Raw genomic sequence first — 18,319 nt, 5'->3', positions numbered from 1 at the left:
TAACCATTATAAAGTCTATGACTTATGTAGAGGATTAGTTTATAGGGCACCATAATTATTCAAATATATAATGTTTTTTTAAAAAGTAATTATTCAGTTAAAAGTGGGAAAGCTTTTAACCACGGAGTGATATATATCAGTTTTGGTTCTACGAACCTTAGTTTTAACAATATACATAGATATAGATGTCACATGGCAACACCAAATTATTATATTTCCATATTTTAGTTTTGCGTTATACTTATCGTGCGATTACTGTTTATAATCTAAATACTACTGATTCTTTTGTTTATTTAGTTAGGTTAGGTTAGCTTCTTGTTTTGAGTAAACAAAAAACTACAATTCTTTGCATATGAAACTTATTGCGATGAGATTAAATACTTAGGTGTAGGAAAAATAAAAGAAACAATAAAGAGTAGGGATCAGATACTTATCATTTTTGCAGTAAGTGATCTGACAAAAAAGATATATATATAGACAGATAGAATAGATTTAGATTTATTTGATATTCATTATACATCTATAACCTTTTAAAAAGTGGGAATGGAAATTACTGTAGCTTATCTACAGTAAATTAAAACGCATCGTTTCCTTTTCCCATGTTATTTGCAGTTCTCTGGTATCCTGAGTCTTCTCTTCCCTTGAATATCTCCTTGTTTTTCTGCCATGGCTGGGGAGTGGTGACAGGCACAGCAACAGCCAGCAAGCACTCATCTTGAATTTCTCTCTCCTCCCCAACGACGAATTTGTAAAATCTTTCTTCTGGTACATTTTTCTCTCCCTGGTTGCACTCAATTGTTAATTTCTAGGTTTTCGTTTTTTATTCGGTACATTTTCCATTGTTCTTCCTTTTCTGGTTAAATTGCAGTTGTATGTTGTGACTATTTTTTATTCTGATCAAGTGATTGTATGATTGTTTTGTTTGATTTGAGTAATTTTTGAATTTTTATTTTTGCAAAGGGTGCGATGAGAAGAAAAAAAAAAAAAATTACGATTAAGATCAGATTTTTATGTCTTCGGGGATGATGAACTTTGTTGGAGACAATTGCACTCAGCACATAAGCTGCTAATTGATTCCTCCTCCTTACTAATTTCAATTCCAGTTGATCCAACAAGAAACCTTTGCCTTAAAATCTGCAAAGTAATTTCGAAAATTGATTATGGGATGGAATAAACGAAACCACTCTCGACAAGGCCGCTACATTATCGGACTTATGATAGCATAAAACCATAAATGATGTACTCTGTATATTGCAATTGAACACTTCAGTGTATGCAGTATCAATTAAAAATAGAGCATGAATTTAACATTAGTCATATAATGATAAGTTCTTCTTGTAAATGTACTATAAATTGTAGGGATTTACCTTCATAAAAGAGCCTGTACAGAAATTCTTGATGGCCAAGGTCAAGGCCAGGCCAAGGAGGGGATTTCATAATAGTTTTTAACAATAATCGACACACCCGAGGATCGTTTATTACCTTACAAAGGAATTAGAAAAAACAACAGATACAACTGTACCTTAGAAGTGAAACTTTCTCAATATAAAGTAAGGCTTGAACTGCAAAATGGATCGTTGAAAGCCAATTCCCCTGCAAGTTGAATCATAGGCAATGTTTTGCAGAATTCTTTAAAACAACACACATCCCACTAAATCATCAGAAGCCTCACTTAATCAACCGGTGCAAGGCTACGGAGTTCAGTTCTTGAATTGCCCTCTTGGGAATTTGATTGAGATAGCTTCCCAGTTTTTATGTTGTTTGGTTTTATTGTTTTGATGATCTTGCTGCAAAGTCCTTGTGAATGTTAAGTTTGTAAATTGAAAGTTATATATTTGCTTTTTGGTTGTTTTGTTAACATGGTTGGCTTGAAAATTACTCCGTGATTTGTTATTTGAGCTGGAAGGGAAAGTGAAGTTTTTGTCAGTATTTTTTTGTTGTTATTTTTAATCTGTCTTGTGCTAATTTTCAGATTTTATAATTTTTTATAGATTTTAAGTTAACTAGATTATGACAGTAACTATATCAACCTTTTTGTTCTTGAGATATTTTGATTGTGTAATTTGGTGCTTAGTTAGAAGTATGCTATTTCTTTCAAAATTTCAACCACTAAGCTTCCAAGTGTCTCTTTGTATGATTTAGAATTTTTAGAATCTTATGGTGCTCTTGAAGTTTGCTTTACATTCTATACTTTCCTTCATACTAGATAAGAGAAATAAGTACATAATTCATAAACTACATATCAGTTGTTTGAATTGCTCAAAGTGAATCGTTTTGGGGGACTTTCTTTTAGGTTGATATGTAATTAGTGTATAGAACCATCTATCAGAAAGACTTCTAATTAGTAAATATCAAGAAGGAAGTCAAAGTTGTGTCAGTTTATATATGTTATTATTGTGTCTAATTTAATAAAGAGATGATGGAGTATTGAATTACGAGTTAATTTGCTTAATAATTCAATATCATCTTTTTATTAAATTAGATACAATAAGAACCTATCCCAGAGAAAATTTTAATTACTACTTTATGACTATGCAATTCGTATACTCCCTCCGTATAACAGTAAACCTCCTCCAAATTGAAATACATTCTTAAACTCGGATTTATAATATATATGAATTAAGCTCACTCTATCAATTAGCTGGGTACGTGCAGTTACTTACATACTCCAAGAGGTTTTCTTCATTAACACCTTAGAATTGGCTATTCGTCTTCCCACTGATGATTTGTAGCAGCAGCACTCCAAAGCTATAAACATCATGTTTTCTGGAGTGTACTCCTTGTTTCACGTACTCCGGAGGAACATATCCACTGCCAGAATATGATTAATATGTTTGAGTATAACCTAAATAATTAGTGTATAACAAGAATGCAAGCAAAACTATATACTCATTATGTTCCCACAATTCTGCTTGTGTTTGCTTCATATCCATCCTTTTGGAATATTCTTGCCATGCCAAAGTCTGATATCTTAGGATTTCAATCTTTGTCAAGTAAAATATTATTGGCTTTTAGATCTCGGTGAATGATGGTTAGCCTTGAGTATTCTTGCAGGTATAGGAGGCCTTGAATTATTCTTTTTGATGATGTGAGCACGCTTTCCCCAATTGAGCTGCAAACGTTCCACAAGATCTGCTAAGAGACGGGGAAAGGAATCTATCAGCTGCCAGAATGTTATGTACGTGCTCATGTCTTTGTTCGTGAGCTAGATTTTATATCATCATAGAACACAGTCAAGCAAAAGTTATACCAAAAAGGTAGAAATCCAAGCTGCTAATTGCAAGGTATTCATAAATGAGCATTTTTTCCTCTCTTTCCACGCAAAATCCCAGCACCTTAACCAAGTTTACATGCTGAAGTTTTGCAGTGAGCATAACTTCATTCTTGAACTGCTCAAATCCTTACCTTGAAGCTTTTGAAAGTCTCTTTACTGCTATTTCCTGCCCTGTCTTTAATTTACCCTGGAGAAACAGATATATGTATCTTATATGCTGTGTTTGTTTAAGTGGTGAGGGAAATGTACTTGGTATTGATTTTGAAGGATACCTTATAAACCGGTCCATACCCACCCTCTCCAAGCTTCTTGTAAAATGAAAAATTACTTGTGGCTGCTGTAATTTCTTTGAAACTGAATACCTTCATGTCAGGTGAATCATAAGGATTCTTTCCACCTTGCAGTTTTCAGTTAGTGATTCAGTGACTCCCTTTCTATCACTGTCACTATTTGCATCTTCGGTTCATTCTGCTTGATGGCATACATTGATGGTTTCTTCTCATATGTGATGCTGACTTCTCGATCTTTTGCTTTGCCCCATAGCAATAGATACAGACCTATGATGATTGTAACTTCTACCATGCTGAACAACCAGTGATAATTCAGAACATCTAATCTTATTATCTATTCCTTATATGAGCACAAAGAGTGAAAGAGCATTTTATGAGCTATGCTTACCTGCCCGTGTATAGCTTTTCACCAACAATGAAATATACTGGCGTAGTTAAGCAGCCTTGCTCCAAGATAATAGAAGATTATTCATTGTAGAAACTAGAAAGGGTAGATGATAAAATAGTAATTGGGCACCAACTATTATTTTGCCTAACGTATCTTACTCTTCTCAATGTAGATGTCTTACTTCTAAGGGGTGTGATTTTATGACGTAGCTTGTGAGCACAATTGGTAGCAATGTGAAGGAGTAATTGGTCTTTGTACAACATCCTGTGATGATACAGTAGGCCTGTTTCTCATTAGAGAACAGCGCTGGGTGTCTACAGAGCTCTTTAAATAGAGAGTCAGAAGGTCACTTCCTCCATCCTAATATGATATTCAGCTTTTACACTTTGGTTTGGCATGGAAATTAAGACTGGAACCAACACCTTTACTAAAAGTAGTCTTTCATTGAGCTGATTATCACTTGATATTTGAGCTGATAAATACATTCCTTGTTATTAGTGTCAAATTTGAAATTCCCAGCTACACCGCGCGCGTTCAAGCAATAAAATACATTAGTGTTAAATTGAAATTCCAAGCTACCCCGCGCGCAATGCGCGCGGCCAGCGACTAGTATATACAAAATTCTTTATATAATTAAGTTAGTAACAATATTGATAAATCTTTAATTCTACACAGTATTATTCAAAATTCCGATTCAAAAATTTAATAATGAAAATATATTGAATAAAAAAACATAAGAAACTATAACTGAAGGCAATAATAAATGTATGTCAAGTTGCCAAATAAAGTTTATATATGATAAACAATCTACAAAAGTTGGTCTAATTAGAAATTTATACACAATATCAAAACTCGAAAATATTGCATTTTCCATCAATTAGCAATTATCGATTAAAACAATCTCATACTCCATTCCAATACCACTTATTATTAGTATATTATGAGTAAGAGTTTATAGAATATGAAGTATGTTATTTGTATATCAAGAGTCATAGTATAAGAGATTAAGGTTGATTAATCATTAGCGATGTTGAAGATTATAATTTTGAATAAAGCATAATATATAATACAAGTTGAGGGCAAATGTCCAACATCGTAAAGTTAGTAATATATGAAATAATTATTCTCCTTATTTGGATGATGAATTATACTAGTATGTTTCTGTTTTCATTATTAAATTTTTGAGTAGGAATTTTGAATAATACTACGTAGAACTTAGTACTATACTTGGGTGTAGAAAACAAAAACTATCAATCTTGCCATATGAAACTTATTGCGATGTAATTAAAAATTTAGGCGTAAGAAATAATAATAATAATAATAATAATAATAATAAATATAATAATAATAATAATAATAATCTAACATGGTATCACATCTTAGGTTATAGATTTAGCTTCCACAAAAATTATTTGTCGATCTTGGAAAGTGTTCGTCCATCACCACCCTTCCGCCTAATATTGTTATTTACCACACTTTTGTGCGTACATGTTAGTCAACCATCACAAATAATTTCTCATCCTTTTTGCCTAATACAAATAAAAGTGTTATCTTTAATCTCTTAGTTGTATTTTTTCTTTTGCTTGAATTTCATACGAGCAATGGTACTCCAGTAGCACTAATATCGTCCCAATGGCTAAGGATGATGACGTTCCTCCGCCTGCTGCCTCTTCGGAATTTCACCCTGTTTTGGGAGTCACCAACATCAAAAACACGATCTCTTTGATTCTTGATCGCGAAAAGGTACAATATTCCAATTGGGTTGAACTATTTGAATGTCATGCTCACTCTTTTAATGTTCTTGATCATATAGATCCATATACTCCTAAACCTACAGACATATCTGAAGCTTTGTGGAAGCACTTAGATTCGATTGTGAAACAATGGATTTATGGAACAGTTTCTCATGATTTGTTGCAAACAATATTATGTCGCGGGGATTCGGCCCATCAACTATGGAATAAGCTCAAGGGGATTTTTCAACATAATAAAAACACCCGGGCTGTGTATCTTGAAAATAAATTTACTACCTTGCACCTAAATAATTTTTCTGTCGTTAATGCTTATTGTACTCACTTGAAAGTTTTGGCAGATCAATTGGCTAATGTTGATCAACAGGTGACGGAACAAAAATTAGTCTTACGTCTTGTTGCAGGTCTTGTGAATACTGATTTTGACATTGTGGCCACCATGATCCAACAAACTGACCCTCTTCCTACCTTTGAGAATGCTCGAAATCGCCTACTTGCTGAAGAAGAAAGACGTTCCCATGATACTAGTGGGTCACACAATGCATTTTTTGCTCAACCACCACAACCGGTGGCACCCCAGCCCAATCACCAGCCGGCACAACCACCGCGCAACCCCGGCAGTGGCGGCAGGGGAGGCGGCGACCGTGGCCGCAGCCGTGGCAGGGGGCGGGGCAGAGGGCGCGGCAGGGGTAATACTAATGGCAACAACAATGGACAACAACATGCCTAAACTCACCAACCCAATGCTCAAACCCATCAGCTACAATCTTGGGCCAACCCACCACAATATGTACCCATGCAGCAACAGTGGGCCTCAACATCTTTTCCATACCCTCAACATCCTGCCCAGTTCCAGCATGGCCCACACCATGCAGCCCAGCAGTACCAACAACAATATAGGCCTACAAATCAGCAACCTTCACTTCTTGGGCCTAGCCCAGGCCCACGACAGGCTTTCTTTACACAACAGGGCCTACCCCAACAGCAAGGCTACGTAACCGAGCCAATGACGCCAACAGAATTAACTAATTCTTTGCAAGATAAATCATGGTACATGGATTCGGGTGCAACATCTATCTCATATGACCAATAACGGAGGTACTCTCGTGCCCTTATTTAATATGAGCAATAATAATCATATTTTAGTTGGTAACGATCATCGCATTCTAGTTACAGGTTATGGTCATACTAACTTACCTCACCCGATACCGCCTTTAAATCTCCGTGACGTCCTTCTTGCCCCACAAATAATTTAAAATTTAATTTCTGTACGAAAATTCACCACTAATAATAAAGTTTCAATTGAGTTTGACCCAACTGGTTTTTCTGTGAAGGATCTTCGTACGGGGAATATAATCACGAAATGTAATAGCTCATGGGACCTGTATCCAGTCACCACCACCACACCATCCACTTGTCTTGCGACCACTCTCATGGCCTCATCACCAACCACTTGGCACAGTAGACTTGGACATCCGGGACAACAAGTTTTAAACTTTCTTAAGACTAATAAACAATTTATTTCATGCAATAAGGATCATGATTCTAATTTTTGCAATTCTTGTCAATTAGGAAAACATTATCGTCTGCCATTTCGTAATTCATTAAGTACTACTTCATCTGCTTTTGATATTATTCATGTTGATTTATGGACCTCCCCTATTCGTAGCAATAAAGGCCATAAATATTACTTAGTACTTTTGGATGATTTTAGTCATTTTGTTTGGACAATCCCGTTACAATATAAATCTCAAGTTTTTCAATCATTTTTGAATTTTCGTCAATATGTTCTCACTCAATTTGAACGTCCTATTAAATGTTTTCAATGTGACCATGGGTGGGAATTTGATAACGACCCGTTTAAATTGTTTTGTGTCAAAAATGGTATGATCTTTCGATTTTCGTGTCCTCACACCTCTTCCCAAAATGGAAAGGCCGAACGCATGATTAAGACCGTAAATAATATGTCTCGCACACTTCTTTTTCATGCTTCCATTCCTCCATCATATTGGGTAGACTCCTTAGAAACGGCGACATACTTAATTAATATATTACCCACTAAAACACTCACTAATAAAACTCCCGCCGAAGTTTTATTCCGTAAAATTCCCTCTTACGATCACATTAGGATTTTTGGGTGTCTTTGTTTTCCTAATTTATCGGTCACGACCCCACATAAGCTCTCCCCTCGGTCTACTCCATGTATATTTTTGGGTTATCCCACGAACCATAGGGATAAAAATGCTTAGACATCTCTTCTATGAAAATTATTATCTCCCGTCATGTCACCTTTGATGAGAATACTTTCCCGTTCCGGAATTTAGGTCAATTTAAGGATTCTGAATACTCTTTCTTAGAGTCAAACGAGCCCAACCCAATTTTCACACACATCTGGCGCCAAAACGTGACTGATGGACCAAATCAAGGCAGCCCAAGACTGCATCCTATGGGTGTTGATGGCCTGTCTCAACCGCGGTTGGGCCTTAGGCCTAAGCAATCCGCCAGGCCCAACCTACGTGCATCATGTCAGGTTATGATACATATGAACAACATAAATCATGCGGAAAAACCTTAATGCCAGGAATCATATTAATTGCACATAATCATATAATTAGTCTAGGATGCATACACTTTGCAGCGTGCCCTCCCTAGCTGCGCCCGAACCGAACAAGAACAAGTCTTTAGGACTCCAAGTGTCGTCCCTCCGTAGAAAGTCCACAGCACATCCGGATCCGCCTTAAGCTTGACCAACTAGAATCGCCCTTAAGGTACTTAGAATTTTCGGCTAAATAGGGCAAGTGTTTGGCTGATTTTTGCTTGAAAATCTTACCTTTGAATACTTGAATTCTTACCCATAAATTGTGAACCTAGGCACATATTTATAGAGTCATGGAAAGGGATTTAGAATCCTATTAAGATACCAATTAGTTTAATTAGAATCTCGTTAAAACTCTATTAAACAAATTCTATCTATTAGGATTAGGATTTAATCATAGAACGAATTCCAATAGTTTTAGGATTCGTATCGAACACAAACGTCGTACGACCACGAGCCTACCGCACGACCCGCGCAGGCCTTGCGGCCAACACGAGCATGCGTAGCTCGCAGCCCACGAGCGCGCGCGCCATGCCTTGCTGGGCCTGGCCTTGCGCTGGGCCTGGCAAGGCTTTGGCAGCGTGTGTGTTTGGGCGCTTGGCTTGCTGGACACGGGCCTGGCTTCGTGCTGGGCCTTTGTCTAGCAAGTCTCGTCCGATGCTAATTCGTACGATGCGCTTCCGATTAAATTCCCGATTCCGGAATTCTTTTCCGATACGAACAATATTTAACATTTCCGATTCCGGAATTAATTTATGTTTCGAATAAATATTTAATATTTCCGTTTCCGGAATTATTTTCCGACTCCGATAATATTTTCGTTTCTGCAATATTTCCGTTTCTGGCAATATTTCCGATTCCGGCAATATTTCCATTTCCGATAATATTTTCCGATTCGTACCATGTTTCCGTTTCCGGCAACATCTACGACTTGGATAATATTTATATTTCCGATACGATCCATATTTCTGTTTCCAGCAATATCATCGTTTCCGGAGTATTCATTTACTTGCCTTTGACGATCCCAGCTCCCACTGAAACCAAGATCCGTCGATTCCGAATATTCATAGATGGAGTATTTAATGCCATTAAATACTTGATCCGTTTACGTACTATTTGTGTGACCCTACGGGTTCAGTCAAGAGTAAGTTGTGGATTAATATCATTAATTCCACTTGAACTGAAGCGGCCTCTAGCTAGGTATTCAGCTCACTTGATATCACTGAATTATTAACTTGTTAATTAATACTGAACCGCAGTTATTAGACTTAACATTAAATGCATACTTGGACCAAGGGAATTATTTCCTTCAGTCTCCCAATTGTCCTTAGGGACAAGTGTGCATTTCCTAATTCCTTTGTCACTCGATGCTTGCTCTTGAACATAAGGTAAGAGTTGTCATCCTTATTATGCCCAAAGGTGTTTCTCGGTTTCAGAGTTCAACTGATCAAATAAACAGATAATCATAGCCTATGATTCATCTGAGCACGGCCATGCATTTTACAGTTTCTAGCTCTCCGAGTGGCCTTGTACAACTTTCAGCATCTCATCCCGATTTATGGGAGGACAATCAAAATCTTGCGATCTTGAGATTAGACTTCGTTTGATAGGTGATTACCTGAGCGTTGCCTTTATAGCCTCCTTTTACGGTGCGACGGTTGACAACGTCAAAGTAAGAAGTTCTCAAACAAGTAATCTCAATGACGTCAGAGGATTAGTGTCTAATAATTTTAATGAAATTTACTTATGACAGATTTTCATCTCTTACAGTAAAGTTTCATAGGTCTGTCCGATACTAGTCTTCCCAAAGTAAGTATCTATGCAAATGATTACGACATTGCCATGTCCACATAGTTTAAAAAATAGAACTACTAGTCATCTTGCATTCTAGTCGTCTAACGTTTTCTATGCGTCCATCTTTATAGAAAACTCCGACCAGGGACCATTTTCAACTTTTGACATTCAAGTTCACTTAGTCACAGGACTGGTCCTGACAGTCTATCTTGAATATATCGTCAATTTGAAGGGACTCATCATTTAATACTAAACCAAGATTAAATGGAATATGAAAATACATTTCATATATGATAAATGTTCAACCCCAATGTTTTACAACCATGGGGCTCGAACCCATCTTTAAAGAAAACTATGCTTGATTTCCAGTGCCACAATGTGAGTGTTGTTTCTCACTTGTTGCATAGGTTTAGTTATCATGCTTTGCCAATCTTAATATCCTTTTCATCGAATGTTCTTCGAGATAGATGATAAGATCTTTTGAGTTTTGTTTATTTTGTGATCTAGTCTTTCTTGCTACAATAGTGGTTCTACGCATTTTGCAATGAAAAACCATCAAGTCAACAGACATGTGATCTACCCAAGTTCAATGAAGAACTCTTTAACATAAACAACCCTGTTTTATTGCTTCTTAGGCAATAAGTACTTTTACTTCAACTGTATAGGTTGCTAGTGATGCTTTGTTTGGATTTACCTATCCAGGCAGTTCATAGATATGTGGAAGACTTTCCATCTGTATCTCACAACATAGAAATTAATATTTAATTTCCCACGCAACAACTCATGGTCTCCAATCCATGTTGCCATTTCAAAACACGATGCATATAGCTCGTTCTTGCCAATGGTTAACTCCAAAGGGCTCTCTCTTGATCCTTTGCAAGTGTTTATGCGTGTAGCATCAATGTTTAGCATATCTTTATTTCCTTGAATCAAGAACTATTCTTATGTACCTTTTCAAGTACCATAAGTTTTTCTTGATATCAATCTAGTTGATCTTCACTTAGATCAATAGAGATTGGTATATTTTTTTCATGCCTAAAGCCATACGATACATTTTTGGCGATCCTCATATTATATCATACATGATAAATTCTTTTGCAGAATAATTCCCAATTGAATTCTATTCATGTAACTTTAGCTCATCTAGTTTCAGTAGATACTAAATCCAGCTAAATTCTTTGACATATAATATAGGTTAAGAATCTCACTTAGATCCTTTGATGTTTAACTTAGTAAATGCTTATACATAGTTCAAACATCCTTTACTTAGATTTATTCATATGGGTCGAATGTCTCCAATGGAGTCTTTCGTGTTTGATTTAGTAAATGCCATTACTTAATCCAAAACAATATTATAAGATCTTTGTAAATAGATCTCAATACCCAATATGTACTAAGTTTCTCCTTGGTCCGTCATTGATGAATAATTTTCAAATCTAAGTCATTAGCATTTGAATGTTATTTCACAATAGAGAGATATGTGTATGATACACATAGGACCAATTAAGTTTTACGTACTCCCACTAAACTTCTTATATATCTATAAGAATCATGTACATTTTATGAAACTAAAATACTTATTTGCTTTACTTAAAATACAGCCCCAATTCCCAATTGCTTGCTTAAATCTGTACTTAGATTTCATAAGCTAGCATTCATTTCAAGCATTATTTGGATCCACAAATCCTATGACATGCCATGTACATAGTTTCTTCCAACATTTGATTGAGGAATACGTTTGTCATCCAATTTCCATATGTACCAATATGCAATCATTGCTTGATTATAGACTTGAGCATTACGATTATGCATGAGGTTTCAACACAATTCATGCCATGAATTTTCTTGTAACCTTTAGCAACTAATCTAGCTATGTGTGTGAACATAATTCCATGTTTGATGGTTTTTATCTTTAAAACCAATTTGCAACCAATAGATGTAAATCATTCTTGCAAATCAACAAAATTTCAATTTTGTCATCAGAACATTGAGTATGTTTTTATGGCCTTTAACCAATTAAACATTAAGTCTATATATGGCCTCTAACCATTTTAGGGAATCTATATTTCGTCATAGCTTTCTTACAAGTCACATACTCATTATTATCTTGATAATAGTTTGACTGTAAGTTGTAGGTTTCTTCACTATCTAATAGAAGAATCTCATAGTTTCAATGACCTGAACTCTATGTCTACTTGGTTATAGAACATCAAACAATAGAATATCAACAGGCACTTCGAGAGTCCTTTGAATATTCTGTTCTCCTTGAGGCACTTGTAAAGTCTTCTAAGAGATGTCTATTCTTTAAAGCCACTTCTAAAGTCCTTAAAGAATACGTGTTCGGATTTTCTAAAGAACTTCGAAAAGCCTCCGGAATGTCCGTTTATGTTTGTTGTTCGCCTCGAAGACTTTCGAGGTCTATTTTCTCCCACTTGTCATTTTGGAAACGAATCTCCAAAAGGACATTATTTCGAGCAAACAAACATTATGTTCTCAAAAATTCGTGGTAGAAACAATACCCTTGTGTCTCATTTGAATAAATCACAATGAAACATATATCTATACTTGGGCCATAGTTTGTTGAATAACAAACACTAAGCTCCCACTGAGTTTAGCAACTCTTTAGATATATAATTATTGAAAAGATATTCTGAAATTACTTTTCAATATCTTTGACGAATTTGGTTTAGTTTGGTGGTAGTTGAGCATTTTGTTTTAGAAATTATAGGAAAAGTCTTTATGATTCATCATTGATCGAATCAAGTATTACTTGACTTCGATCATTCCAACGTAGATATTTCCATATCTTATGGAGCTAGATCATGAAATTACAACACACAATCATTGATGATCATTCTTGGTATAAGTAATCATCAACATGATCTAACCTAGATCTTTATGATTTCTTGCCAAGTGGATTTTATACTTCTAAATCTTTGAACTAGCCAAACAGATTCAAACTTATATCACATTTGAGTAAATAAACCTATATTCACTCAAGTCCATGTGAAATAATAAAGTCATATAATCTTTCTTTGGCTTTGAACTCTATTGTCTAGGCGTTCTAACAATAGTTCATATCCTTTGTTACTTTCAACAAGTAAGACTAGCTTGTCTTGAATTGATTTAGAAATCAATCAACTTTCAAAAGTCCATCAAAATAGAGCTTTTGAATGTTAACTTGTTGATATGGTCTAAGTAACAATGCCAAAGATTAGTGGAACTCAAATCAAGAGATTGATTTGAACCTAGTAAAGTTTTTATTGTTAAAGAGTTGTTTGTTTTAATCAAGCATATTGACTCAACCCGTAAATGACCATTTCATTCAAATAAACAAACAAACAAGCATTGTTTTTGTTCTTCTGAATGTGAGTCTTTATGTGTTTGAAGCAGAAATTTAGGTATGCTGATTATGGAACAAAATAGCCATTAAGTTCCAGCCTTGAAATGACTTAAAACAAACCAGATGACCCTACAACTAATGTAGCATTGCCATGCTTCATTTCTCAATTGTAGGTCATTAGTGTAGCCTAGCTTCCATTGTTTGAGTTATTACCGAAGTAAGAACCTCAAGCGGTATATGATACCAAGGAAGTTTGATTTCTAGGACACTTCTCTTTAAACATAAACTTATAGGTAGAAACGGAATCGTAAATTCCTTTCATTTGTTCCTTGTTTTCCTATTTCTTGTACCCTTTCTTATAGTCTTAAGAATTGAATTCTCTAGTGTTGACTTTTATACTTTGTTAGTCATGTCCAATGTCATTCCAAAGTTCTTACCATTATTTTATGTTGAATATTCTTTTCAACTAGATGATCTTACCAGAAGCTTCTAAAGTTCTCTAAGCATCGATCTATTCGAATGTCTAGGGACTAGACTCATTCGAGAATTAAATGGACAAATATAATAGGTTGTTAACCATTGGTAAAGCTGAGCGTTTAAACTTAATGCTTTATGATCTCAAAACTACAGTGTATTTTGAATTCATAAGCACCAATCGGTTTGCCATTCGATTTTGATACTCGAAAACAACCATAAAAGTCGCTAAAAGAAACGTACATGTTAAATTGCTCATTTTCTCTCATTTCCGTGAATCGTTCTTGGATTCACTACCAATCGAGGATATTTAATGTTACCTTTCTAAAAGGATTTACTGCAGTGCAAGATATTTAATTATAAACAATAATTAAAACATACATTGAAGCATGCAAAGTCTAAACATTTATCATGAGTAATAACTTGCAATTTAAACAAGTCATTGGCATTTTATTCGAATTTATTGTTCCGGCAGGTGTGAATAAAATGATTCCAAGATCCTTAAATCATTGAAGAATTAAGCACATTATGTATTTTGACTCAATTCTAAAATATTTTAGGTAAGCAAAAGCCTTTTGCTAATAGTCTAGAAACTACTCTTGGTTGATAGGTACGTCTAAGAACTTATTAGGTAAACCTATCGAATTTTCCACGACATAAAAGGACTCCTTACTTATATCGTTGAGTTTCACCAAAACTAACATGTACTCACAATTATTTGTGTACCTTATGTTAGGTTATGATACATATGACATTACATAGATCATGCGGAAACAACCATTAACCCAGGACAACATATTATTTACACATAATCATATAGCATAATTTAGATGCATACTCTTTGTTGCGTGCCCTCCCTAGCTGCGCCCGAACCGAACAAGAACAAGTCTTTAGGACTCCAAGTGTCGTCCCTCCGTAGATAGTCCACAGCACGTCCGGATCCGCCTTAAGATTGACCAACTAGAATCGCCCTTAAGGTACTAGAAAATTTCGGCACTTTATGAGCAAGATGTGTGTTTTAATTTTCTCTCAAAAAAACTCACTTTTGAATACTTTGAAACTTGTGTATAAATTATGACCCCTAGGCCTTTATTTATAGAGTTATGGAAAAGGAATCGTAATCCTAGTAGGATACGAATTAATTGAAATTAGAATCCTACATGAATTCTATTTAATTAATTTATCCAATTAGGAATAGAAATTTAATCATACACTGACTCTTGTAGATTTAGGAATCACGCATGAGCACAAACTCACACACACACGGCAGCCACAAGGGCTGCCCATGCGCGTGCGAGCAGCAGCCCACGCAGCGCGGCCCACGCAACGGTGGCCTTGGCGCGCGCTGGGCCTGCCTTGTGGTAGGCCTGGGCGCTGCCTTGGCTGGGCTTGTGGCGCGCGCGTGCTTGCTGGGCGATGGCCCGGCTTCGTGCTGGGCCTTCGTCCGGCAGGCCTCGTCCGATGCTAATTCGTACGATACGCTTCCGATTAAATTTCCAGTTCCGGAATTTATTTCCGATACGAACAATATTTAATATTTCCGATTCCGGAATTAATTTCCGTTTCGAACAAATATTTAATATTTCCGTTTCCGGAATTATTTTCCGATTCCGGTAATATTTCCGATTCTGACAATATTTCCGTTTCCGGCAATATTTCCGATTCTGGTAATATTTCCATTTCCAATAATATTTTCCGATACGTACCATGTTTCCGTTTCCGGCAACATCTACGACTTGGATAATATTCATATTTCCGATACGATCCATATTTCCGTTTCCGGCCATATCATCGTTTCCGGAGTATTCATTTCTTGCCTGTGACGATCTTAGCTCCCACTGAAACCAAGATCCGTCGGTTCCGAATATTCATAGATGGAGTATTTAATGCCATTAAATACTTGATCCGTTTACGTACTATTTGTGTGACCCTACGGGTTCAGTCAAGAGTAAGCTGTGGATTAATATCATTAATTCCACTTGAACTGAAGCGGCCTCTAGCTAGGCATTCAGCTCACTTGATCTCACTGAATTATTAACTTGTTAATTAATACTGAACCGCATTTATTAGACTTAACATAGAATGCATACTTGGACCAAGGGCATTATTTCCTTCAGTCTCCCACTTGTCCTTAGGGACAAGTGTGCATTTCCTAATTCCTTTGTCGCTCGATGCTTGCTCTTGAACATAAGGTAAGAGTTGTCATCCTTATTATGTCCAGAGGTGTTCCTCGGTTTCAGAGTTCAACTGATCAAATAAACAGATAATCATAGCCTATGATTCATCCGAGCACGGCCATGCATTTCACAGTTTCTAGCTCTCCGAGTGGCCTTGTACAACTTTTAAGCATCTCATCCCGATTTATGGGAGGACAATCCCAATCTTGCGATCTTGAGATTAGACTTCGTTTGATAGGTGATTACCTGAGCGTTGCCTTTATAGCCTCCTTTTACGGTGCGACGGTTGGTCAACGTCAAAGCAACCAGTTCTCAAACAAGTAATCTCAAATCACTCAGGTATTGAGGATTTAGTGTCTAATAATTTAATGAAATTTACTTATGACAGACTTTCATCTCTTACAGTAAAGTTTCATAGGTCTTGTCCGATACTAGTCTTCCCAAAGTAAGTATCTATGCAAATGATTATGACATTGCCATGTCCACATAGTTCAAGAAACAGAACTACTAGTCATCTTGCATTCTAATCGTCTAACGTTTTCTATGCGTCCAATTTTATAGAAAACTCCGATTAGGGACCTTTTTCAACCTTTGACATTCAAGTTCACTTGATAGACATTTCTTAGTCACAGGACTGGTCCTGACAGTCTATCTTGAATATATCGTCAAGTTGAAGGGACTCATCATTTAATAAACCACAAATTAAATGGAAAAATGAATTCCTTTCATTTATTGTGAATGATTAACCAATAATGTTTTACAAAGATTTAAACTCTAAAACTTTAAAACATTAAACAGAGACTTCAAAGCCATTCTCCAATATGCTTGATTCCCATAGCTGCAGTGTGCGAGTTGTGCTTCGCTTGCGGCAGAGGTTTAGTTAATGGATCTGATATGTTGTCATCAGTTCCAATTTTGCTTATCTCGACTTCTTTTCTTTCAACGAACTCTCGTAGAAGGTGAAATCTACGAAGTACATGCTTGACTCTCTGGTGGTGTCTAGGCTCTTTTGCCTGTGCAATAGCTCCGTTATTATCACAATACAGGGCTATTGGTCCTTTAATGGAGGGGACTACACCAAGTTCTCCTATGAACTTCCTTAGCCATATAGCTTCCTTTGCTGCTTCATGTGCAGCAATGTACTCCGCTTCAGTTGTAGAATCCGCAATGGTGCTTTTCTTAGCACTTTTCCAGCTTACTGCTCCTCCGTTGAGGCAGAAGACAAACCCAGACTGTGATCTGAAATCATCTTTGTCGGTTTGGAAACTTGCGTCCGTATAGCCTTTAACAATTAATTCATCATCTCCACCATAGACCAGGAAGTCATCTTTGTGCCTTTTCAGGTACTTCAGAATGTTCTTGGCAGCAGTCCAATGCGCCTCTCCTGGGTCTGACTGGTATCTGCTCGTAGCACTGAGTGCGTACGCAACATCCGGGCGTGTACATATCATAGCATACATTATTGAACCAATCAATGATGCATATGGAATCCCATTCATTCGTCTACGCTCATCAAGTGTTTTTGGGCACTGAGTCTTGCTTAGAGTCATTCCATGAGACATGGGTAGGTAGCCTCGCTTGGAGTCCGCCATCTTGAACCTATCAAGCACCTTATTGATATAAGTGCTTTGACTAAGTCCAATCATCTTTTTAGATCTATCTCTGTAAATCTTGATGCCCAATATGTACTGTGCTTCTCCTAGATCCTTCATCGAAAAACATTTCCCATGCCAAATCTTGACAGAGTTCAACATAGGAATGTCATTTCCGATAAGCAATATGTCGTCGACATATAATACTAGGAAAGCAATTTTGCTCCCACTGACCTTCTTGTATACACAAGATTCGTCTGCGTTCTTGATGAAACCAAAGTCACTGACTGCTTCATCAAAACGTATATTCCAGCTCCTGGATGCCTGCTTCAATCCGTAAATTGACTTCTTTAGCTTGCATACCTTTTTAGCATTCTTTGGATCCTCAAAACCTTCAGGCTGTGTCATAAACACAGTTTCTGTTAAAACGCCGTTTAAGAAAGCAGTTTTGACATCCATCTGCCATATTTCGTAATTGTAATATGCAGCGATTGCTAACATTATTCGAATAGACTTTAGCATTGCAACTGGTGAAAAGGTTTCATCGTAATCCACACCGTGGACTTGCCTGTAACCTTTTGCAACCAATCTAGCTTTGAAAACTTCAAGTTTCCCATCCTTGTCCTTTTTCAGTTTGAAA

General features: G+C 36.4%; 1 protein-coding gene and 1 long non-coding RNA gene across 3 annotated transcripts; both read left to right on the top strand.

The window, feature by feature from the left end:
• Window positions 1-237: 237 nt before the first annotated feature.
• Window positions 238-4,457, top strand: LOC110793635 (uncharacterized). Of its 2 annotated transcripts, XR_002534733.2 has the most exons (3): window positions 536-765; window positions 3,055-3,284; window positions 4,125-4,457. It is a non-coding gene; the product is annotated as an uncharacterized lncRNA (long non-coding RNA). The 2 variants fall into 2 exon arrangements; XR_002534732.2 differs by having other exon boundaries at window positions 238-765; window positions 3,055-4,457.
• A 1,127-nt stretch (window positions 4,458-5,584) lies between these two features.
• LOC130463297 (uncharacterized) lies at window positions 5,585-7,469 on the top strand. The gene is made up of 2 exons (XM_056832388.1): window positions 5,585-6,801; window positions 7,038-7,469. Exon 1 carries the CDS (start codon window positions 5,585-5,587, stop codon window positions 6,431-6,433), a length of 849 nt encoding a protein of 282 aa, XP_056688366.1. The 3' UTR covers window positions 6,434-6,801; window positions 7,038-7,469.
• The last annotated feature ends 10,850 nt before the right edge of the window (window positions 7,470-18,319 follow it).

The sequence above is a fragment of the Spinacia oleracea genome, chromosome 1 (genome assembly GCF_020520425.1).
Source record: "Spinacia oleracea cultivar Varoflay chromosome 1, BTI_SOV_V1, whole genome shotgun sequence".
Taxonomy (NCBI): domain Eukaryota; kingdom Viridiplantae; phylum Streptophyta; class Magnoliopsida; order Caryophyllales; family Amaranthaceae; genus Spinacia; species Spinacia oleracea.
This window is presented reverse-complemented; position numbering and strand designations above follow the sequence as displayed.